The following is a 17542-nucleotide window of genomic DNA, read 5'->3' on the forward strand; positions in this document are numbered from 1 at the left end:
TAAAATCCCTACACCTTTAGAACAAACCAGGCATTTATTTAATCAAAATAATTTGCAGAAGTTAAAAACAGAAGTTACACAATTGGCTGTAACAGAGGCATGTGTTCTCTCTCTAAATAAAACCGTAATTGACACTATATAAAAAAAGTGTTTTAGGACTTCCACAGGAAGATATTTTTTTTTTTTTTACACAAAAAATTGCCAGTTTTTACCACTGATCATAAGAGCTAGCTGCAAATGTGAAACATGCTCAGTTTCTTCGTTTTTTATGAGAGCCTACCAAAGCTACAACATGAAACTATCACTGGCATTATGCTGTAGAACATGTTAAAACTGACTGAAAGAACACAAGGAATTTGAACAAGGCCTTAAAGAAAGTCAACATAAAGGATCAGTATGTGTAAGTGACATCTCTGGAAGATCTAATGTCAGTCATCAGATAATCTTACAGTTATCCTGTAAGACTACAGGCCACATTTGCACATTAAAACACACATTCTGCACTGGAATCTGACGATTCTTCTAGGACCTTGAAGACACCCATTTTTTCCTTTTTCATTTTTTCAGAGGTCTTCATTTGATCTAGGATTAAAACAAAGATTGACAATAATAGGTGAAGTGCCTGCAACCTTACTATTGCAGACATAAAAGTTGTATGTATTTTTGCTTAGATTTGGAAAGCAAGTTGATAAAATCGTTTTCCTCCTTCATCAACAGTTCGCTACTAAAAGTTTGTGCTTGAAAATATTTTTCAGTTGTGTACTTGTAAGAAAAATAAATTCCAGCACCTCTGGCTAGATCTGAATGGAGATAAGCAGTTTTAAAATCTTCCTGAACTAGTCTCGTTTTCCTGAGAAGAAAATGGTACACAGTAAACCTATTTAGTGAAGTTACTAGGAGAAACACAGAAAGTTATGGCTCTGCTAGGCAATATTCTTTTCTAAATTTCAAAGACCTATATCTTGTTTTCCTAGCACTTGCAATCACTATGTTGCCCTTCCAGCGAATATAAAGCTAATGAAAAAGTATTGTCTTTATATCAAATTTAATAATTATGGCTTACAAGGGTGGAAGGTGGCACTTGGCATTTCAGTTTCTAAAGCATTAGCTGCAGTTAGCTGTAGTAAATATTCAGTACATAATGCTACATAAATATATTAAAATTGTTAAAAAATCTTTATACAAAAATATTAGTTTATATATTTTGCTTAGTATAACCAAGAAAAAAAAGCAACCATTATAGATATGATGTACTGTAATAACACAAAATAAGTGGCACCTTCTCCAACTTGAAAGGAGAAATCAGGTTGTTTCACAGCCTTAACTTGTAAAGATAGATAGACCATATTACCAGTGCATCAAGAACAATTTTCTATATTAGCAGTCAGTTAACGGAAATAAGCAGTTTTATAGAACAATTTCTTTAGATAATCTAGGAAAAAAAAATGAAGTATAGCAACAGTTCTCCTAAGGCAAAATCATTTTACTCAAACTGTATTTTTCACACTTATTTAAGGCTAGCTATCACTTTTACTTCTAAATTCTGTCATGACTGATTTTTTTCTGTATCTATGCTTTGACGCTTATCTCTCCTAAAGATGCTGAAGAAAACAAAGCATACTAAATCTAGTTTAGATAAATTGGACAAGAATTTTCTCCTTTCTCAGAAAAGTTAAGGTTGTGTTTTGTTGTTTGTTTTTTTTTTTTTAATAGCATCTTGGCCTGATCAAGCACTAGAATTTTTTTTTAAAATATCTGATCCACTGACAAGCCATGGTAACTATGAAAAGCTCAACTTTTTTCCCCAAAAAATGTTAGACTATATTTTGAATTATGATTATATCAAAATAGGTTTTTGAACAAGTTTGCTGAAATAGAAATTATTCTCAGAAAATACTTATTTTGATCAATTACAGCAACTTACAGAGTGTTCTTGCAGGGTGCTTTGCAGAACACCTCCTCATCTATTCTTTTCCTCCATAGTATGCTCAAGGCACACTATACATGAATGTGGTTTTCTGGGATACTTTTGTTTAAGTTCTGTTACTACTTCTTTAGCAAATCCTACTGGAAATGTCAGCAAATGGGCCAAAGGGTCCTTCTTCAGATGTACAACACAGCTGTAGGGAAGTGAAGTTACGGCAGCATTCCACATACAAAGACTCTTACAAAATATGAATTTACTGTTGAACAGAAAAAAAAACAAACCACAGATGAAAACTCTGACTTACCAATAAGATCACTTCTATCCAAGAGTAACTCTAGATCTTTATCACTGATTACTTTTTCTTTAGATCCTTTAACCTCCCTGTTGAAGAAGAAAAAAATCTCTCAAAACAGATAAAATCATGTTACCGTTATTATTGCATAGAAGTCAGTTTTCCCACACAGTGGAATCCCTAGGACATTCTTTCCACTATGGAGATCCACATACCACTCCATAAGACAAGAGAGCTATTGACAGCTGCTTGCAAGCTGCAAGTTACAAACTCATGGTCCAAGAAAAATATGAAATCTGCATACCTCTCATAGTCTCTGGATTTCAGTAATTCTATTAATTCCTGAGGGTCCAGGCAACTCTTTGACTGTGCTAGACCAGATTTGCCACCTTTAAACTGATCTGTAGAAAGGAGAAATTTTAAGAAAGTACACAGAGACAGGAACAAATTCTGTAAATTGTTAAATCCATGCTGGATGCATATATTGAACAAATTACCCTTACACATCAAAAGTAATGCTATGTTTCATTGTTTTAGCTCTCTGGTAAACACATCTTACAATAACAACATAACTGGTGGAAAAAGTCAGAGGTACATGAAGAGTTTACATGCAGGCTTTTCACCTTCTAGCTGTAGTATGCAGAAGAAATGATTGAAACACCAATTCAACATGCAAACACACACAGAGCAGAAAAGCCATTAGTTCTACTTACAGTAAAAACATTGTAAAAGAATTTAGATAGTAGATGCTGAAGTTTGTTCCCTTTGTATTGTAAGCTGGTTGAAACAAAGTAAGCAATATTAACCACAAGATAAATAGGTGAAAAATACACCGTCTGCCAAGAGAACATCCCTCAGTTTAATAGACTAGACAGACATGACAAAACAATACACCTGACACAGGCTAGCTTCTTGAAGAGACTATGCTAACACCTTTCTACATACAAATCTGGATGTCAGCCCAAATATCCAAAAAAAAAATTCTACAAGACTATTACTTAAATAAAGCTGAGCATGGATGAAGTCAGGTTCAGTCTTGCACATTTCATAGAGACAGGGAAGGCTTACTGTTCTGTGCCAGGTTGCCTCAGTTTTTATCAAAACATGTATCCATTTTATTAATGAGTCTTCATCGATTGCTTTTATCACACTCACTGCTGTTCTTTCCTATATCTTGGTTTCCGAAGTCATCCCCACACCTTTTCCCATCTCCCTCCAAGGACTGGCTGTTTCTCTGTGAAGTGGAAATCAGCTGCAAGTTCCAAAGGGGTTTGAACTATTGGACTCTCTCCCCCATTAACATCTCCTGCTGTAACACACAGGATCCAGGTCTCCTCATGCAGTATTAGCAATGCAGTCTCTCCCTTTTAGTTTTCAGAGCTTCACAAATCATATGGCATTGAATTAGTGCTGTACAGGTCTTGGGTTGCAATAATAGCGACACAGAGAAAAATACAGAAGACCCTATCAAGCACTTAGCAATTTACATAGAAGTTTATGTCCATCACTTCCTCTTAGTCTGACATCTACTAATTTAACTAAAATCATGCTGGTTCTCATACAGTTTCCTAGGCAACTTTCTTCAATAAAGCAGAAGCACAAGACAGAAAGAGTAACCTCGTGCTGAGGCCAAAAAAGCATTCTGTTTTGCAACAAATTCCAGTTCTTAAGCTCCAGTACTTGTACTGTGCACACTCCACATGGTTAGACACCACTGAAAGGCCTGACTTAGGTAAGCTTTGTGATATCCCTTCCTCATTCAGTCCTCCAAAGTTTCAACACTTTTTAGATATTAAAAATAACAGGATCCATTATATCACCTTTACATTTACACAGTGGACCGAAAGGTACCTGGAGGGGACACCCCTACCTACGCTGCAAGATTTAGATATCATTCACCAATAGTTACCAAGATAAATAATCAACTTATTGCAGAATTGAAGGCATGACCCAACTTGACACTTAAGATTCCTTCCAGTACAACTAGTCCCAGTTCACATTGCAACTTTAGTATATGTCAGTCATCTACTGTTAGAGCCCATTTTGTTTTGTGCACTCATCTTGCCACTTTGGTTTTAACTTCAGGTTGGACGATAATCAGATCATTAGAAACAAATTTTTCTTCCTTAAATTGGTCATTAACACATCTACAGAAAGTCAGATGGCAGTCACACCAAGACAGCATTGGCAAACAGATTACAAAGAAAAATGCTGAAGCTAGGAAAAAGGAAGCATCTAACAAAGATTAGCTAACATTATCCAAAACCAGAGGCAAACCATAGCTTATGCTTGACAAGCAGTGCACTGTGCAGTAGACAGGTGTGGCCTTTCTGCCCCTTCATGCCCTCATGAAAATGCTCCCCCCCCCCCCCCCCGCCTCTTAATATACTATAAGAAGTTCTTAACCTCCTTTAAAGTTTAATATAAGGCTAATTATTGTCAGAAGCCCATACCAAGTTACAAGACTTGTATTTTCCAAGTGAGCCTAGTGTTTGGAAAATGCTATAGGGAGCTACTGTCCAAATATCACAAACAGAATAAGCTACGGAGGCAAAGCAGGATTCCTATAGGACCCAAGCAAGAAAAATTTACCCCCAAAAGAGACACTTCAGCCCAATCACTTTCTTAAGACTTTTGAGTATGACCAACTATTTAATCGAGAACACAAGCAGCATCACCATTGTTCTGCACATAAAATCAAGGACTATTGTTCTATTCAGCACTGGTTAATTGGTCAAGCAGGAGCATTCTACTGTGGTTATAACATACTGTTCTTGAATTCAGAAACACAGAAACAAACAGGATGCTGAAATTTTTTACAGTCATTTTACAGCTCTAGGATTTGCAATCTCTGCGAAGTTTAGTAGGAATCTCCCATGAACCAAACTTTCTATAGTCTCCAGGTATTTTACCAGTTTTAATAGGAACACTCACTACTCAAGCAAGTTTGCCAGTGCAACTGGAAAAATCTATCGCTAAACTTCCATAATGAAACACTGCTCTAGATGTCATTAAGTAAGCATATTGCTCCAAATGAACAATTGTTATAAACTAAAATGCAAGCAGTTAAGAATTATTTTTATCTGCTTTTCCATTTATATTCTGGTTCATTTAATTTGGTTTTAAAAATAAGCAATGCAGACTTGTCATCTACCCCCAGCATTTTTGGTGCTAAAAGTCCAAAAACATTTGGGTCGAACAAACTATCATTTTGCTGACATGCTGCCAACAAGCCCAGAGCTCTACTCTCTTATGCCTTGTTCTACCAATATTTCTTCCAGGTAGGCTCAGTGTCCCATCACTCCTCTTTTTTTCCTTACCTTACTATTATCTTCATGCAACACCTCATCAAAGTTACAGAAATGGTCTATACCATAATGGGTTAGTAAATGATTATGAAAAGGAGCAACAGAGAAAGCATTTTTGACACGTATTTACATACCCAGGAGTAATGGAGTAGTAGTAACATGTTGATTCCAGAAATACTAGAAGAGCTTTCCTTTAATTTGCTGCAGAAATTATCTACAACATGTCGAATAATGCATTTTGAAAAGTAATACTATATAGCCACTTGTTGGAAGGATGAAGCATTTTGCATTTAAGAAAAAATACTAAGCAGTCACAAAACAGAGCAGTAAGAGTTCTCTTGAGATTTAAAGAAGAAATGCATGCTTACAGGAAGTCATAAGAGAAAGATACTAACTTTTGTGGATAATGAGCTTCTCCAGCTTCCTCTTGGCAGCAGCTCTCTCCACAATCTTCTGGTCAATAGTATTTGCTGTCACAAGACGATAAACAACCACTGGCTTTGTCTGGCCAATTCTGTGACACCTGTCTTGGGCCTGCAAGTCTGACTGGGGGTTCTGAGCAGATAAAGAAACAAGTTAGCTACATCATTAACCTTTTTTAAGAGATGAACCACAGGCTGCGTTTTCAATTGTAAGCTTAGAGTCAGAGCAGAAGCAATAAGCATGGCAGCTGTGGTATAACAGAACTCTACATCTCTGTAGTCTTAAACTTGTCCATGACACACTCTGCTGCTGCAGCTGCACAGCCAGAGTAACCCAAGTAGCTCAGACTGTTTCTGCACTATGCGCTGCAGTTTTCACAGATGGACATGTTTTGTATCACAAATTTAGCCAAGGGTTAGCTGTAGGTCTGCAGGGGTTTTTTGTTGGAGGATAAGAAGAGGGATTTTAAAAGTTTTCAGACATTTCTGAAGCTGCTTTAGCTCTCCTGAAGCTGAATAGTCATGCAAACAGCAGAGCTGTATATTAAAATAAAGTGAAGATGCAGAGGTCCTCAGTCATTTCCTTCCAAACCCCTCTTCTTCCCAGTCTCCAGACCCACAGGAACAGCAGAATCCTAGCTAGCTAAAACACATACGGCAAGTCACAGGAGGAAATTCAAAGGGCTGGTACTAACATGGCAGCTGTTGGAAACAGGGAACCTGTAGATGGTCTGACTACATTCAAACTTAAATTATAAATCAAAAGAAGGAACGCATCTTCAACAGTAACAGAAAACCCCTCCTGCTTTTGGTGTAACTCAGGGGCAAACAGGCTAGTTTTGGAAACCAACTCTAACACTGTATTCAGTAAGCTAGGACTTTTCAAACAGGGCTGCATATTTCATACACAACATGTTTGCATACACTACCTGCTATTACCTTCATGTAACACCTCATTAAAGTTACAGAAACAGACTATGCCATAATGGGTGAGTAAATGATTATTAAAAGCAGCAATAGAGAAAGTATTTTTGACACATATTTACATACCCAGTCACTATCATATATGATAACTGTGTCTGCCGCAGTTAAGTTAATGCCCAAGCCTCCAGCTCTTGTACTCACTAAGAACAGGAAGACTTCAGGGTCAGTATTAAATTTATGCATCTGAAAGAGAATATGTGTATTAAAAACCAGCAGATGGATCAAACACAACATAGCTAATGTTTTCTTTTGAGACACCCATGTTTAAAAAGATAAACACAGATAAAATACCGTACACACTGACAGAGGCCAAACTAAGACTTTAAGAAATATTGCATGCATTTAGGACAGGACAAGAACAAGAAGTGAAGCAATTGTATTTTCTTATCTGATTATTTCAGTCAATGATTTGTCTAACACAAGGACTAGAGGTGACTATAGTGAGGTATGGTCCAAATCACATTCACCTCAACATAACCTACCATCCAGTGATAGTAAGCACAGTCCAAGCTGGCAGAGCCTAAAAACATCTAATACAAGCAACAATCTAAAATACTGATGCCAACTTGACTGTAACTTCCAGCCACCCTGCATACCTCCTCCTCTTATTTCAAAATTAAGAGTAACTTTCTGTCCTCCTACCCAGCATCTAGCCTACTTTCACTGCAAGATGTCTCTAAGTGTCAGGACAGCTCCGACCAGGTCTGCAATACCAGTCAAAATCTAGTCTAGTTAAGTCTGACCACCCACATGCTGGCAGAAAACTGGAAGCGTGTAGTAGTTTACAGGACTTTGATCACAGCAGAGAAAAAGAAACCATCACCCCACTACCAGGTGGAAGTAGCCACATAAGCTCTCTAAAAGCCCCATATCCTCTGGGCTCTCCTGGACATCAGCATCTACAGCACGAGCAGCAAATCATGCAACTGGGAAGAGCCTTGCTGAACTTGCTGAACTGACTGGTGGCCTGGAAGATTTCTCTCATCCTGTACCCATACCACACAATCAACTCCTAAAAATCCCCACAAGCCAGCAGTACAAAGTTTTACCAGCTTAATAGAAGTCACTATAGCTTGCTGATATGTTGTTAGTTAGCCTTTCCTCTTTAAGAATCAGCTCTAACAGTAGCAACCTAAGTGTTTAGGGATTCAGTTTTCCTCAGCCACACTGTGGCACAGAAAAAAATGGAGTGAAGGGAAGCACAATTTGAGCTAGATGATCTGTCATCTGCCACTGATTTCCATATCTTCATAAACACTAATGCATACTTTGGAGACGAGATGGCAATTGCAGCACATCCCTAGATATATCCTGTGTACTTCCTCTATATATGTATGCATTGCTCTTTTACACACCTGCAAACCCTCAGAGAGGTGGTTTTCCAGAACCACCCTGCATGGCTGCTCTTCATGATAAATATATGCCTCACTAGTAAGGCATTCTGTGGTTATCTGAATCCATTACAAGTATGCAAGAACAAAAGATTGCACTGGAACAAATCCACGAAGTTGCAGGTGTACTACTAGTACAAAACCCTCATTTCCTGGAATCTACTTTATTTAACATTAGACTTGCAGTACGCTCCCATAGATGCTGGCATCACATCCTGGATGCTAGGAAACAATACATGCAGAGGTAAAACTGGGATTAGCATCTGCCACAGTCTAGATACGTTACATGTGGGCAACAGAGTACATGAGCACCCCTCATTCAAGGCACACCCCAAGATACTGGGTAGTTACACATTTCATGGCTTCAGTATTTCTGAGCTGCAGATATTAAAGCAGCAGCAAGGATGTCAGTTTTCAACATAGATGTCTTCTGCCTATTAAAGGCTAAACGCTAAACGCTGTGCAAAATCATAATCCAGTGTCACAGAAACAAGCAGAATTTACTAACAGACTCAAAGGGCATGTACATGTACTTACATTTTCTTCTCTCTCTGAGTAGGACATAGAGCCATCCAATCGACTAAATTTGAAGTCTCTCAGATAGCAGTAATCCATCAAAATGTCAAGCATCATAGTCATTTGCGAGAACAACAAGACCTACAAAACCAGGAAGATTCCTTAATACCATTTTTTGCTCATAAGGAGACAACTATGCCGCTCCCCCAATCATTAGCTTTACCTTATGTCCTCTCTTTTTCAGTTCTGGAAGCATTCGGTCCAAGAGTAGAAACTTGCCTGAATTCTTTACTAGATCTTCATCAACCTTAGAACAGGGGAGAGGGGATCATGTATTAGGAGGGAAGGATATCAAAAGTTTCCCCAACTCAGAAGCACCAACAAAAGCTGTCTGAAAGCTCCTCACAGAAACAAGCTTGTACCATCTTTTGAACTAAAAGCTGTAAGATTGGAAGCAACACTAATTTTAGCAAACCACACTGAATCGGTTAAATCAGGATGAAACTAAATCAAACCCCACCATTTCATATGCCCAAATAATTTTTAAGAAAACAAATTAGTTTTAATCTCATTTTTGGATGGAAAAACCCTAATCATTTTAATTTTTCCACTTGGAAAAGTGCTGTTGTTTCTTTCCCAGCTTATAATTACTACACAAGTCTTCCACCTACTGGATACAAGGAAGCTCTGCTGAACAAGTTACTACACATCAGCCAAGTGACAAAAGTTCACAGACCAAGTTTTCACACTCCTACCTTAGAGCCCTCTCTTGCTCAAGAGAGTTTGTTAGATTTAATTCTTGCTATGGACTAAGAGCAAGGATATAGAAACTTCTCAGGTCTGAACCATACAGCAGCCACCTCGGTAATTCCTAATCCATTTCCCTGAGCAGGTACTAGCTCCTGCAAGTGGCATCAACTGCCAAACAACCTTCATTTTCTAGACATTAACTAATTTCCCCTCATCACCCATACTTGGTTATCTGCTTTTTATACACCGACTTTACATTGACAAACTTCAACAGCTTGCTCCTGAGTGCAGGTGAATCTGTTATCACTCACTGAACAGGAAACAGGACTACACATGCCCACCAACCTACATTTAGAATGTGCAAGCAACTTCCAGTTGTTCAAGATTCTTTCAATTCAAATTACTTCATACCTTCATATACTGCCAACTGCTTTGTGTAGATCAAACTACCAGCTGGTTTTTGTGATATAATTTGGATTTTTTCCCTTTTGAGGAGAAAGATGCTGTATTCTCTGAACAAACGACTCTGTTGTACTTGGTTCAGACCTTCAATACCTCACACTTTAAAGTTACCACTGCGTCTCCTGCAGTGTGTACAATTTATGTCATGAACAGTTCAGCAAGGTCAGCATTTTTGCTTTGGAAATCAACATTTGTGAGGAGAGCTTAAGGCAGATCCTAAAACACCTTAAGTCAACAGAACCCAGCTACTGTTTGAATTCAGTTAACTTTGCTCCCAGCAGATGAGCACTGCCATAACTAAGAACACTACAGCATCACTATGCAAAGGCTAAACGAGCACAGAGGCTGAACTGGTCTCTGCAACTGCTGCAGGAAGCTTCAAATAATGGTTCAGTGTGCTGCTGGAATTCAGTGGGGAGGCATATGCCAAATACATTGAAAAAGTCATGGTTTACTGCTGTCAGCTCACAGTCTATTGCTTTTTAACGCCTGGAATAATTTTTCTTATCATTTTAAAATACGTACCTTGAATTGCTGTGTAGCAGGGTCCAATGGATATTCAATAAGATAGGGGTGATTACAACATTTCCTCAGTAACATCATAATATTCTGCAGTTTAAGGTTCACCTCTGAATCCATGGGAATGCTCACTTCTACGACTGGCCTTGAAAAGATATGTCATCTTATTAGTACAGAAAGTGTCATCTTATTATGCTACAGACACTGAAGAAAAAAAAAAAAATCACACCCAAATCAAGCAATGGATTCACATGCTGCATCAAACGTCCTCACAATCCTTCATAGTTAGTAAAGCTATTACCAGACAAAACTTCTTTTAGTGCCACGCTTGGCACTGAAGGCACAAGGGTTTGTCATTATTGGTTTAAAACACAAAAGGGCAGTCAGTAGTAATCAGCAAAAAAACCAACTTGTGCAAGTCACCCAGCAGAAAAGGGAACAGAAGCTAGTCCTCTCTGGAACAAATGGTCATATCTCCTGCGGAACAACAATAAGCTCTTCCAAAATCAGCTCTTTGCCTATACCATGTTGGCCACATGTACACATTGCAAGATCCACAACAAATACAGCTATTTAGTTCTTCCACATCTAAGTACCATCTCCAACATAAGGGACCCATGCATACCATAAAACTAATACAAGCATATATTTAAGTGTCTGTTCTTGCAAAGTACACTGGACTACAACAAAAATCTAGCAAGATAAATACATTTCAACCCTGAAGATTAACCTGGTTTTCGTTATGCCCAAGGGACTTCCAACCAATTTAGAGCCACCAATAGACATTGCCAAACCCAGGAATGAATACGATTCCTCAGTTCCCTCATTCCTGAACCTCAACTCTGATCTTAATCACCAGAAAGCAACCAATACCTGTCACCAAAACAGCAATAACCATGCTGACCATTTGGGTTCCAGGCCTGAGCTTAAGTCTACATATTTTACAAAATTTAGCAAGGAAACTACTCCTCCCTTTTCTCCACTCTTGAGTCCAAACTTTGCTTCAAGTATTCCTGTGTATTCTGCAAATAAAACCAGGAATTAACTGTAGTTAGAACACCAGCATTATCCCTTGTCCTGTCTTTGAGCCAATGAAAGATATACCTGCGAACATAATTGGACACTGGAGACAAAAGGTTTACCTGAACCTTGCAAAGCCTGCAAAATCACCAATAAGCCAAGCTCTTCAGCTCTTTGTCCTCACTGCTAGCTGTAGCTAGGACAGAAGCTATTACAATGAAATCTCAACTATGAGATAACTGAGATGAAGCAGTTCTTCCCTGGCTGGCACCCAACACCATTTTAGACCTTGAGACTTCAGTGAAACCACAGTTTCACTACCAAAACGTTTTAACAGCCCCAAAGAATTACGTTTCACACTAGGACATTTTAGCTCTTTATGGATTATCAACAGCACTATCGTCACAGGACCTACCCAAGACTGTGACTAATGAAAACAGGGACTCAAGAAGCAATTTTATTGCTAGATCCTGCAAAGGCCACAGGTCTAGGAGTAAATGTCTTGTAGTTAACTATAATTCTATTGAGTCCATGAGTGATGGTACAACCTAATCATTGCTATCATGGTCCAGCGAGTATTAGGTAAAAGCAAAGAAACAAATCATAAGCTACGAGGACAGTGAATTACATAATGCCATTCTTTATCAATTTCAATAAGCAAAACACTAAGAGGGAGATATTCGGTATAATAATAATAAAAAAATCTTTTAGGGCAGGCACCTCTCTTTTTCTACTTCCTCTTGCATTTTGCTGATCAATTTTTCCAAGTCATCAGGTGAACCATTATGTTCTTCACAATAATCAACCAGTTTTCGACTACGGCGTTTTGGTCTGCCTGTAGGACTCAATTCAACTACTTCTTCCTGTGGGAAATGATAACGTTGCCATCAACAGTAGATAGCTTCAGATTCAAAGGCCTATGCTGACCCAAGAATTCTCAATACTCAAAGGAGGTCTCAGTGATATGCATCATCCAATACATAGACTCAAGCAGCTCTAAGTTTTGCTAAGTAAAAAATGCAGCCCAAATTTTAAAGGTCTATAATTGTAGATTTTGAAAGCTTCCACTTGATTTTTTAAAAGCTGCATTAGTACCTTACTGATTTTACAGCAGAAACTGTCAGCTGTAGGAAAACTCTTCTTTTTCCCTCAAGCTACAAGTAATGAAGAACATATTTACACTCATATCGTATTATTTCTGTGCCCCTGAGGCCAGTCACAATAATTGCCATTGAAATAGATAACAAAGGGATCAGACTAAAAATTTAAGCAAAAAGTGGGTTTAGTTACAACGGTAATGAAGCAATACCAATGTGGTTTTGCCTACAAATCATTAATAGCAAGCATATTTCTAACACCCATATCAGTAGATACCTCGTTATTTCCAAGCAGTTTCCTAATGGTGCGATTTACTATGGCAGTATAGAAAGTTTCTTGTTTCTTTGCCAGCGGTGCATATACCACAACTTCTCGTTTAGGAGGAACCTCAAGAGTAACATCGGATTTCAGTCTTCTCAGTAAGAAAGGTGTCAGAATCTGAAATGTTCAGCAGATGTGTTAGAGTTACTCAAGGCTCTCAACATGGCTAGTTTAAAAAAAAAAAAAACAAACACACACACAAACAGGTCTACTGATGTAATGCTATTTTGACAATTTAAAGCAAGAGAGTTAATTTGCAGTGTTCCATATTTCATTTTTTAATATGGATGCCTACTCCAAAACTTCTGCGCACATGCTGGTAATACATGTCTTCAAACCGCACATCCATTGACATTTTAAAAATTTTGAAGTGTTTAATAAGGGTGCAGTAGTACCCACATTACAGACCTTTCAAACAATTTTCATTAACTGAAAGTAATTGTATTATGAAACAGTTCATTTTGCTTGTTATATATCTTAAATCAAGTTAATCTGGGAAAGCCCCAAACCTTTAACTGAAATAAATAATAAATTGTCATTGACAATTGACACAATTTATATCTCTGACCATCAGCTTATGATGGGAAAATTATAGTTCTGTAAGTATTTACTTCCACACACACACCCTTAAAAAAAAAAAAAAAGAGTTTTGAGCGTTAGTTTGGTTTTGAAGACAGGCACATTATACAACTAGTTTGTCAAAAGGTATTCTGTTCAACACCTAAAAGTTATATAAATTCCCTCAAAGTTATCTTCCAACAAAATAAATATACCAATTAAATCTTTTGGCAAACAGAAGCAGGCAACTACAATTGAGTTTGACAAAACTCCATTCAGTTCCAAGAATAAAAATGAGTCATTATCAAAGAGGTATATTGTTCCTTTCAGCATTTAAGTGCTGTTAAGATTGAAAAAAACCCACAAGTCTAAGGAAGTTTAGAAGTGCCACAACAAAAACCTGAGGCCCAGAATTCAGCTCCACAAACAAGATTTTGACACACTTCATAATAATGGTCAATGTTAGAAATAAACCATGAAAAAAAAAACCACAAAAGAATAAGTTAAAACCTGATGCAGCATATGCAAGATGTTTTGCTCCCTTTCTTTAGCAATAATATCTTCGGCAGTTTCTGTAATGCTGGTAATATCGAACCAGGATTCAAAGCTATAAAAACAAAGTAAAAAAAGGAATAGCTTACTTCATAGCTATTATCCTTCATTATTTAAGTACACTATCCTTTTATCCTGCAATTTAAGAAAAACAAAGCACTAACATCCATCATGAATAGAAAGTGAACAGGAGGTATTTCTGAAATGTACCTGTCAATTCAGACAGGTATATACCATTCAGTGATTGGTAAAAATACTTCAATTAGTTGGAATATTCACTATGATCTATTATATTCAATCTAGTCTGTATCTTTTTCCAAAATTAGTCTAAAGACTGTTTTGGTAACGTTCTTCCACCTGACCTTCTACTGCTTCAAAAAGGGATCCATCTCTTATGGGCCCCATGTCGGCCAGCCTCACACAGCTTTCTCCAGCACCTTAGAGAATCTCAAGCAGCACCAGGTACTTATGATTAGACAAACAACTCTTCTCCCAAATGCTCATTCATGTCTTAGCTCAGAGTTGAGCTTCCACTATCCATAGAGCTGACAATTACTTACTTCCTTCCTGAAAAAACTAAGTGTGAAGGCCAGACACATTTCAAAGCCTTCACCACCAAATAATCATACCAAATTACAACCATACCATAAACCAGCCCTTCACATGCTGATACAAGTTTAATTATTAAAGAGTCACAATAATGCCCAAAGAGAACAAAGGGAAATAGTTTTCACCATCAGATCGCAACCTACCTTTTCAAATCATCAAACACATCTGGCAACAGGAAGTTAAGCAATGACCAAAGCTCTGCCAAGTTGTTTTGCAGGGGAGTACCAGTCAACAGGAGTTTATTGTCCGCATTAAACCGTTTCAATTCTCTGATAAGGCGGCAGTTCATATTTTTAATCCTGTGACCTTCATCCACTATTAGGTATTTCCAGAAGCAGTGCTACAAAAAGAAATATTTCAGTAAATCTTAAGATTTACTCCATCAAAACACATGCCAAATGAGATAAGCAGCACTAATAAGATTGTCTGATACTGCCTGTTATAAAGATTCTATTTACTGTTGTTTCTCACTTTGCCAGACTAGAAGAGCTGAATCCAAACAGTTAATGCTATACATCTGCGTCATGGTGACTGCATTTAGAAAGCTTAGGTGATTACAATAAAACTTTTACAATAAACTCATCTCGCTGAAACAACCACTCTGATGTTAACCATGATATTTATACACCAAGTATAGCTTTTACCCCAAGCCTCACCATCACCTACAGAGAGGCAATGAAAAGAGCAGGTAGGCGGTAGCTATCTGCTTAATTCACTTTCTGGATAGTGTTCTGTTTGAAGGACTTCTTAAGCATAAAATTCCAGAGCCACTGCTACCAAGCAAACAGAAGTGAATGCCAATATAAATGCTACAGTTTGACACTCACTGTACAGGCAACATGTGGCCTTTTTTTACTATATTCAAAAGCATTGCTATTAGTGATGAGGCATTCCACCCATCCCAGAGCTTTCAGGAGAACTTAGATACCTGTAGGGCATTTCTGTCCCGCATTGCTATTTCAAAGGAAGTAATGACCACAGGATGGATTTGCAGTGATCCTTGTCGCCTGTGAATTTTACAAACCAGTTTACGACGTTCCTGTCGAGCTCCATGATAGAGCATTAGTGGAATCTGAAAAACACAGGTTTAGAAGTCAGATGAATTAAGCTCATTTGAACCTAAACAGAAGACAGGAGGGATAATTAGCTTTATTACAAGAAGGCTGTAAATACATAGCAAGTCATGGCACAGTGTGTAGTAACCACATAAACAACTACAATTAAACTGATATTCTATAGAGAGAAAGTTTCAAGGCAAAGAATTAGAATAAGATTTAAATATAATTTGTTCTTTTAAATCTAAGGAAGAAAAAGAGAAATCTTCACTTCTTTTACCTCTGGAGTAAATCTCTTGAATTCAGACATCCAATTTGGAAGAGTAGACAAAGGACCACATACTAAGAATGGACCAGGGACTCCTCGCTCCACCATCAGTGCTATTGTTGCAATACACTGGATCGTCTTCCCCAACCCCATTTCATCAGCTAAAATGCCATTGATACCATTTTCCCAAAGCATCTGCATACATAGAAAAAGAAATGTAAATGCAAAATAACCACACACCTCAGGAACAGCACACATCTTCAGGAATGTAACATCTGTGGAAACATTTTATATTACAGATGAGGATGATTTTCTCTGTTATGAAAATAAATACAAGCATCTAGTAAACCCAGATATTCATACATAGGTGAATGTGTTTCTGGCCAATTAAGTGACTGACTAGGGTGCAAAAAACCAGAACAGTATCAAAGGAAAGGATGAAAATTAGTGTTATACCAAAAGGCACTTCAACTGCAAGTACAACTCGCACTATCCAAATTTTTACTCATCCCAGCTCCAACGAATTTCCTTAGCTCCCCCGTCTAAAAAACCAAGTTATTGTCCTGATGTTTCAATTTTATCTATTCAAGCAGCTTCTATAGGCATAGCTACTTCACCACAGGAAAAAGGTGCAATTCCTGACCAACACAGCCACCTGCTCTAGCCAAATTTCTTTGTGCAGACACTGCCTATTCTGACAAGTAACAGACCAACCTCTCACAAAAGAACAGAAAGGAAGATACAGAAGTCCTCTTTGGCTACTCTATCTACTATTCATAAAAAGATTAATAAAAAAAGGTTATTATAATTAAGGGCTCAACTAAGGAAGCCTTTTTTCCCCTGGCAGAAGAGGTCTGTATTCCCTATGCACTTTCCAGTGACAGGAATGAGCAAGTTTAGTGGCACTCACTTGTGAGATCAGCCTAAGCCTGTTAAAACAGGATACATATGCTTGTGGGGAAGAAAAAAAAAAACAAGCCAGAAAAAACCCAAGGGACATATGAGATCAGTAGCAGATCGGGCTCTGATAATTAAAAAGCAAAGTCATTCTAATTTGGCTTGGAACCAAAACAGGTAGAAGTTAAATATGTATGTGGGCAATTTTTATGGCAAGTTTCTTTAGTTTTTGATTTCAAAGGCTAAAGACAAAACATTTTTAAAACACTGTGTTAATATTACTAGTTAGATACCAAGATGCAGACAATTGAAAACTCATCCCTGTCAGGCTGGCAAGGTAGTGGGTCTTTGAACACCTATGGGCTAGGTATTCAATGCCTTGAGAAAGAAAAATAGACTGTCCCTTAGTAGTATGCATGGTCCTTCTGCTTTCACAAAGTATTTGTAAGGAGAGGCTGAAAAGACAGCTGAGCTGAACTAGAAGAATAGATCATAGAATCATTATGGTTGGAAGAGACCTCAAAGATCATCAAGTCCAACCATATACCTGATACCACCACATCTACTAAACCATGTCTTGAAGTACCACATCT

General features: G+C 37.8%; 1 protein-coding gene across 2 annotated transcripts; it reads right to left on the minus strand.

Moving 5' to 3' along the window:
* Positions 1-451: 451 nt before the first annotated feature.
* HELLS (helicase, lymphoid-specific) lies at positions 452-16247 on the minus strand. Of its 2 annotated transcripts, none has more exons than XM_009699287.1 (14): positions 16065-16247; positions 15754-15801; positions 14873-15069; positions 14079-14175; positions 12966-13127; positions 12312-12454; positions 10578-10716; positions 9064-9147; positions 8862-8981; positions 7000-7116; positions 5923-6082; positions 2524-2620; positions 2232-2308; positions 452-582 (listed from the first exon to the last, which is right to left on the minus strand). In XM_009699287.1, the coding sequence occupies exons 1-14, from the start codon at positions 16245-16247 to the stop codon at positions 485-487; spliced, it is 1722 nt and encodes a 573-aa protein (XP_009697589.1). In that variant the 3' UTR covers positions 452-484. The 2 variants fall into 2 exon arrangements, with proteins under 2 accessions (XP_009697589.1, XP_009697588.1); XM_009699286.1 differs by having other exon boundaries at positions 15658-15801.
* Positions 16248-17542: the final 1295 nt, after the last annotated feature.

This window comes from Cariama cristata, unplaced genomic scaffold, assembly GCF_000690535.1.
Source record: "Cariama cristata isolate BGI_N322 unplaced genomic scaffold, ASM69053v1 scaffold29554, whole genome shotgun sequence".
NCBI classification, from domain to species: domain Eukaryota; kingdom Metazoa; phylum Chordata; class Aves; order Cariamiformes; family Cariamidae; genus Cariama; species Cariama cristata.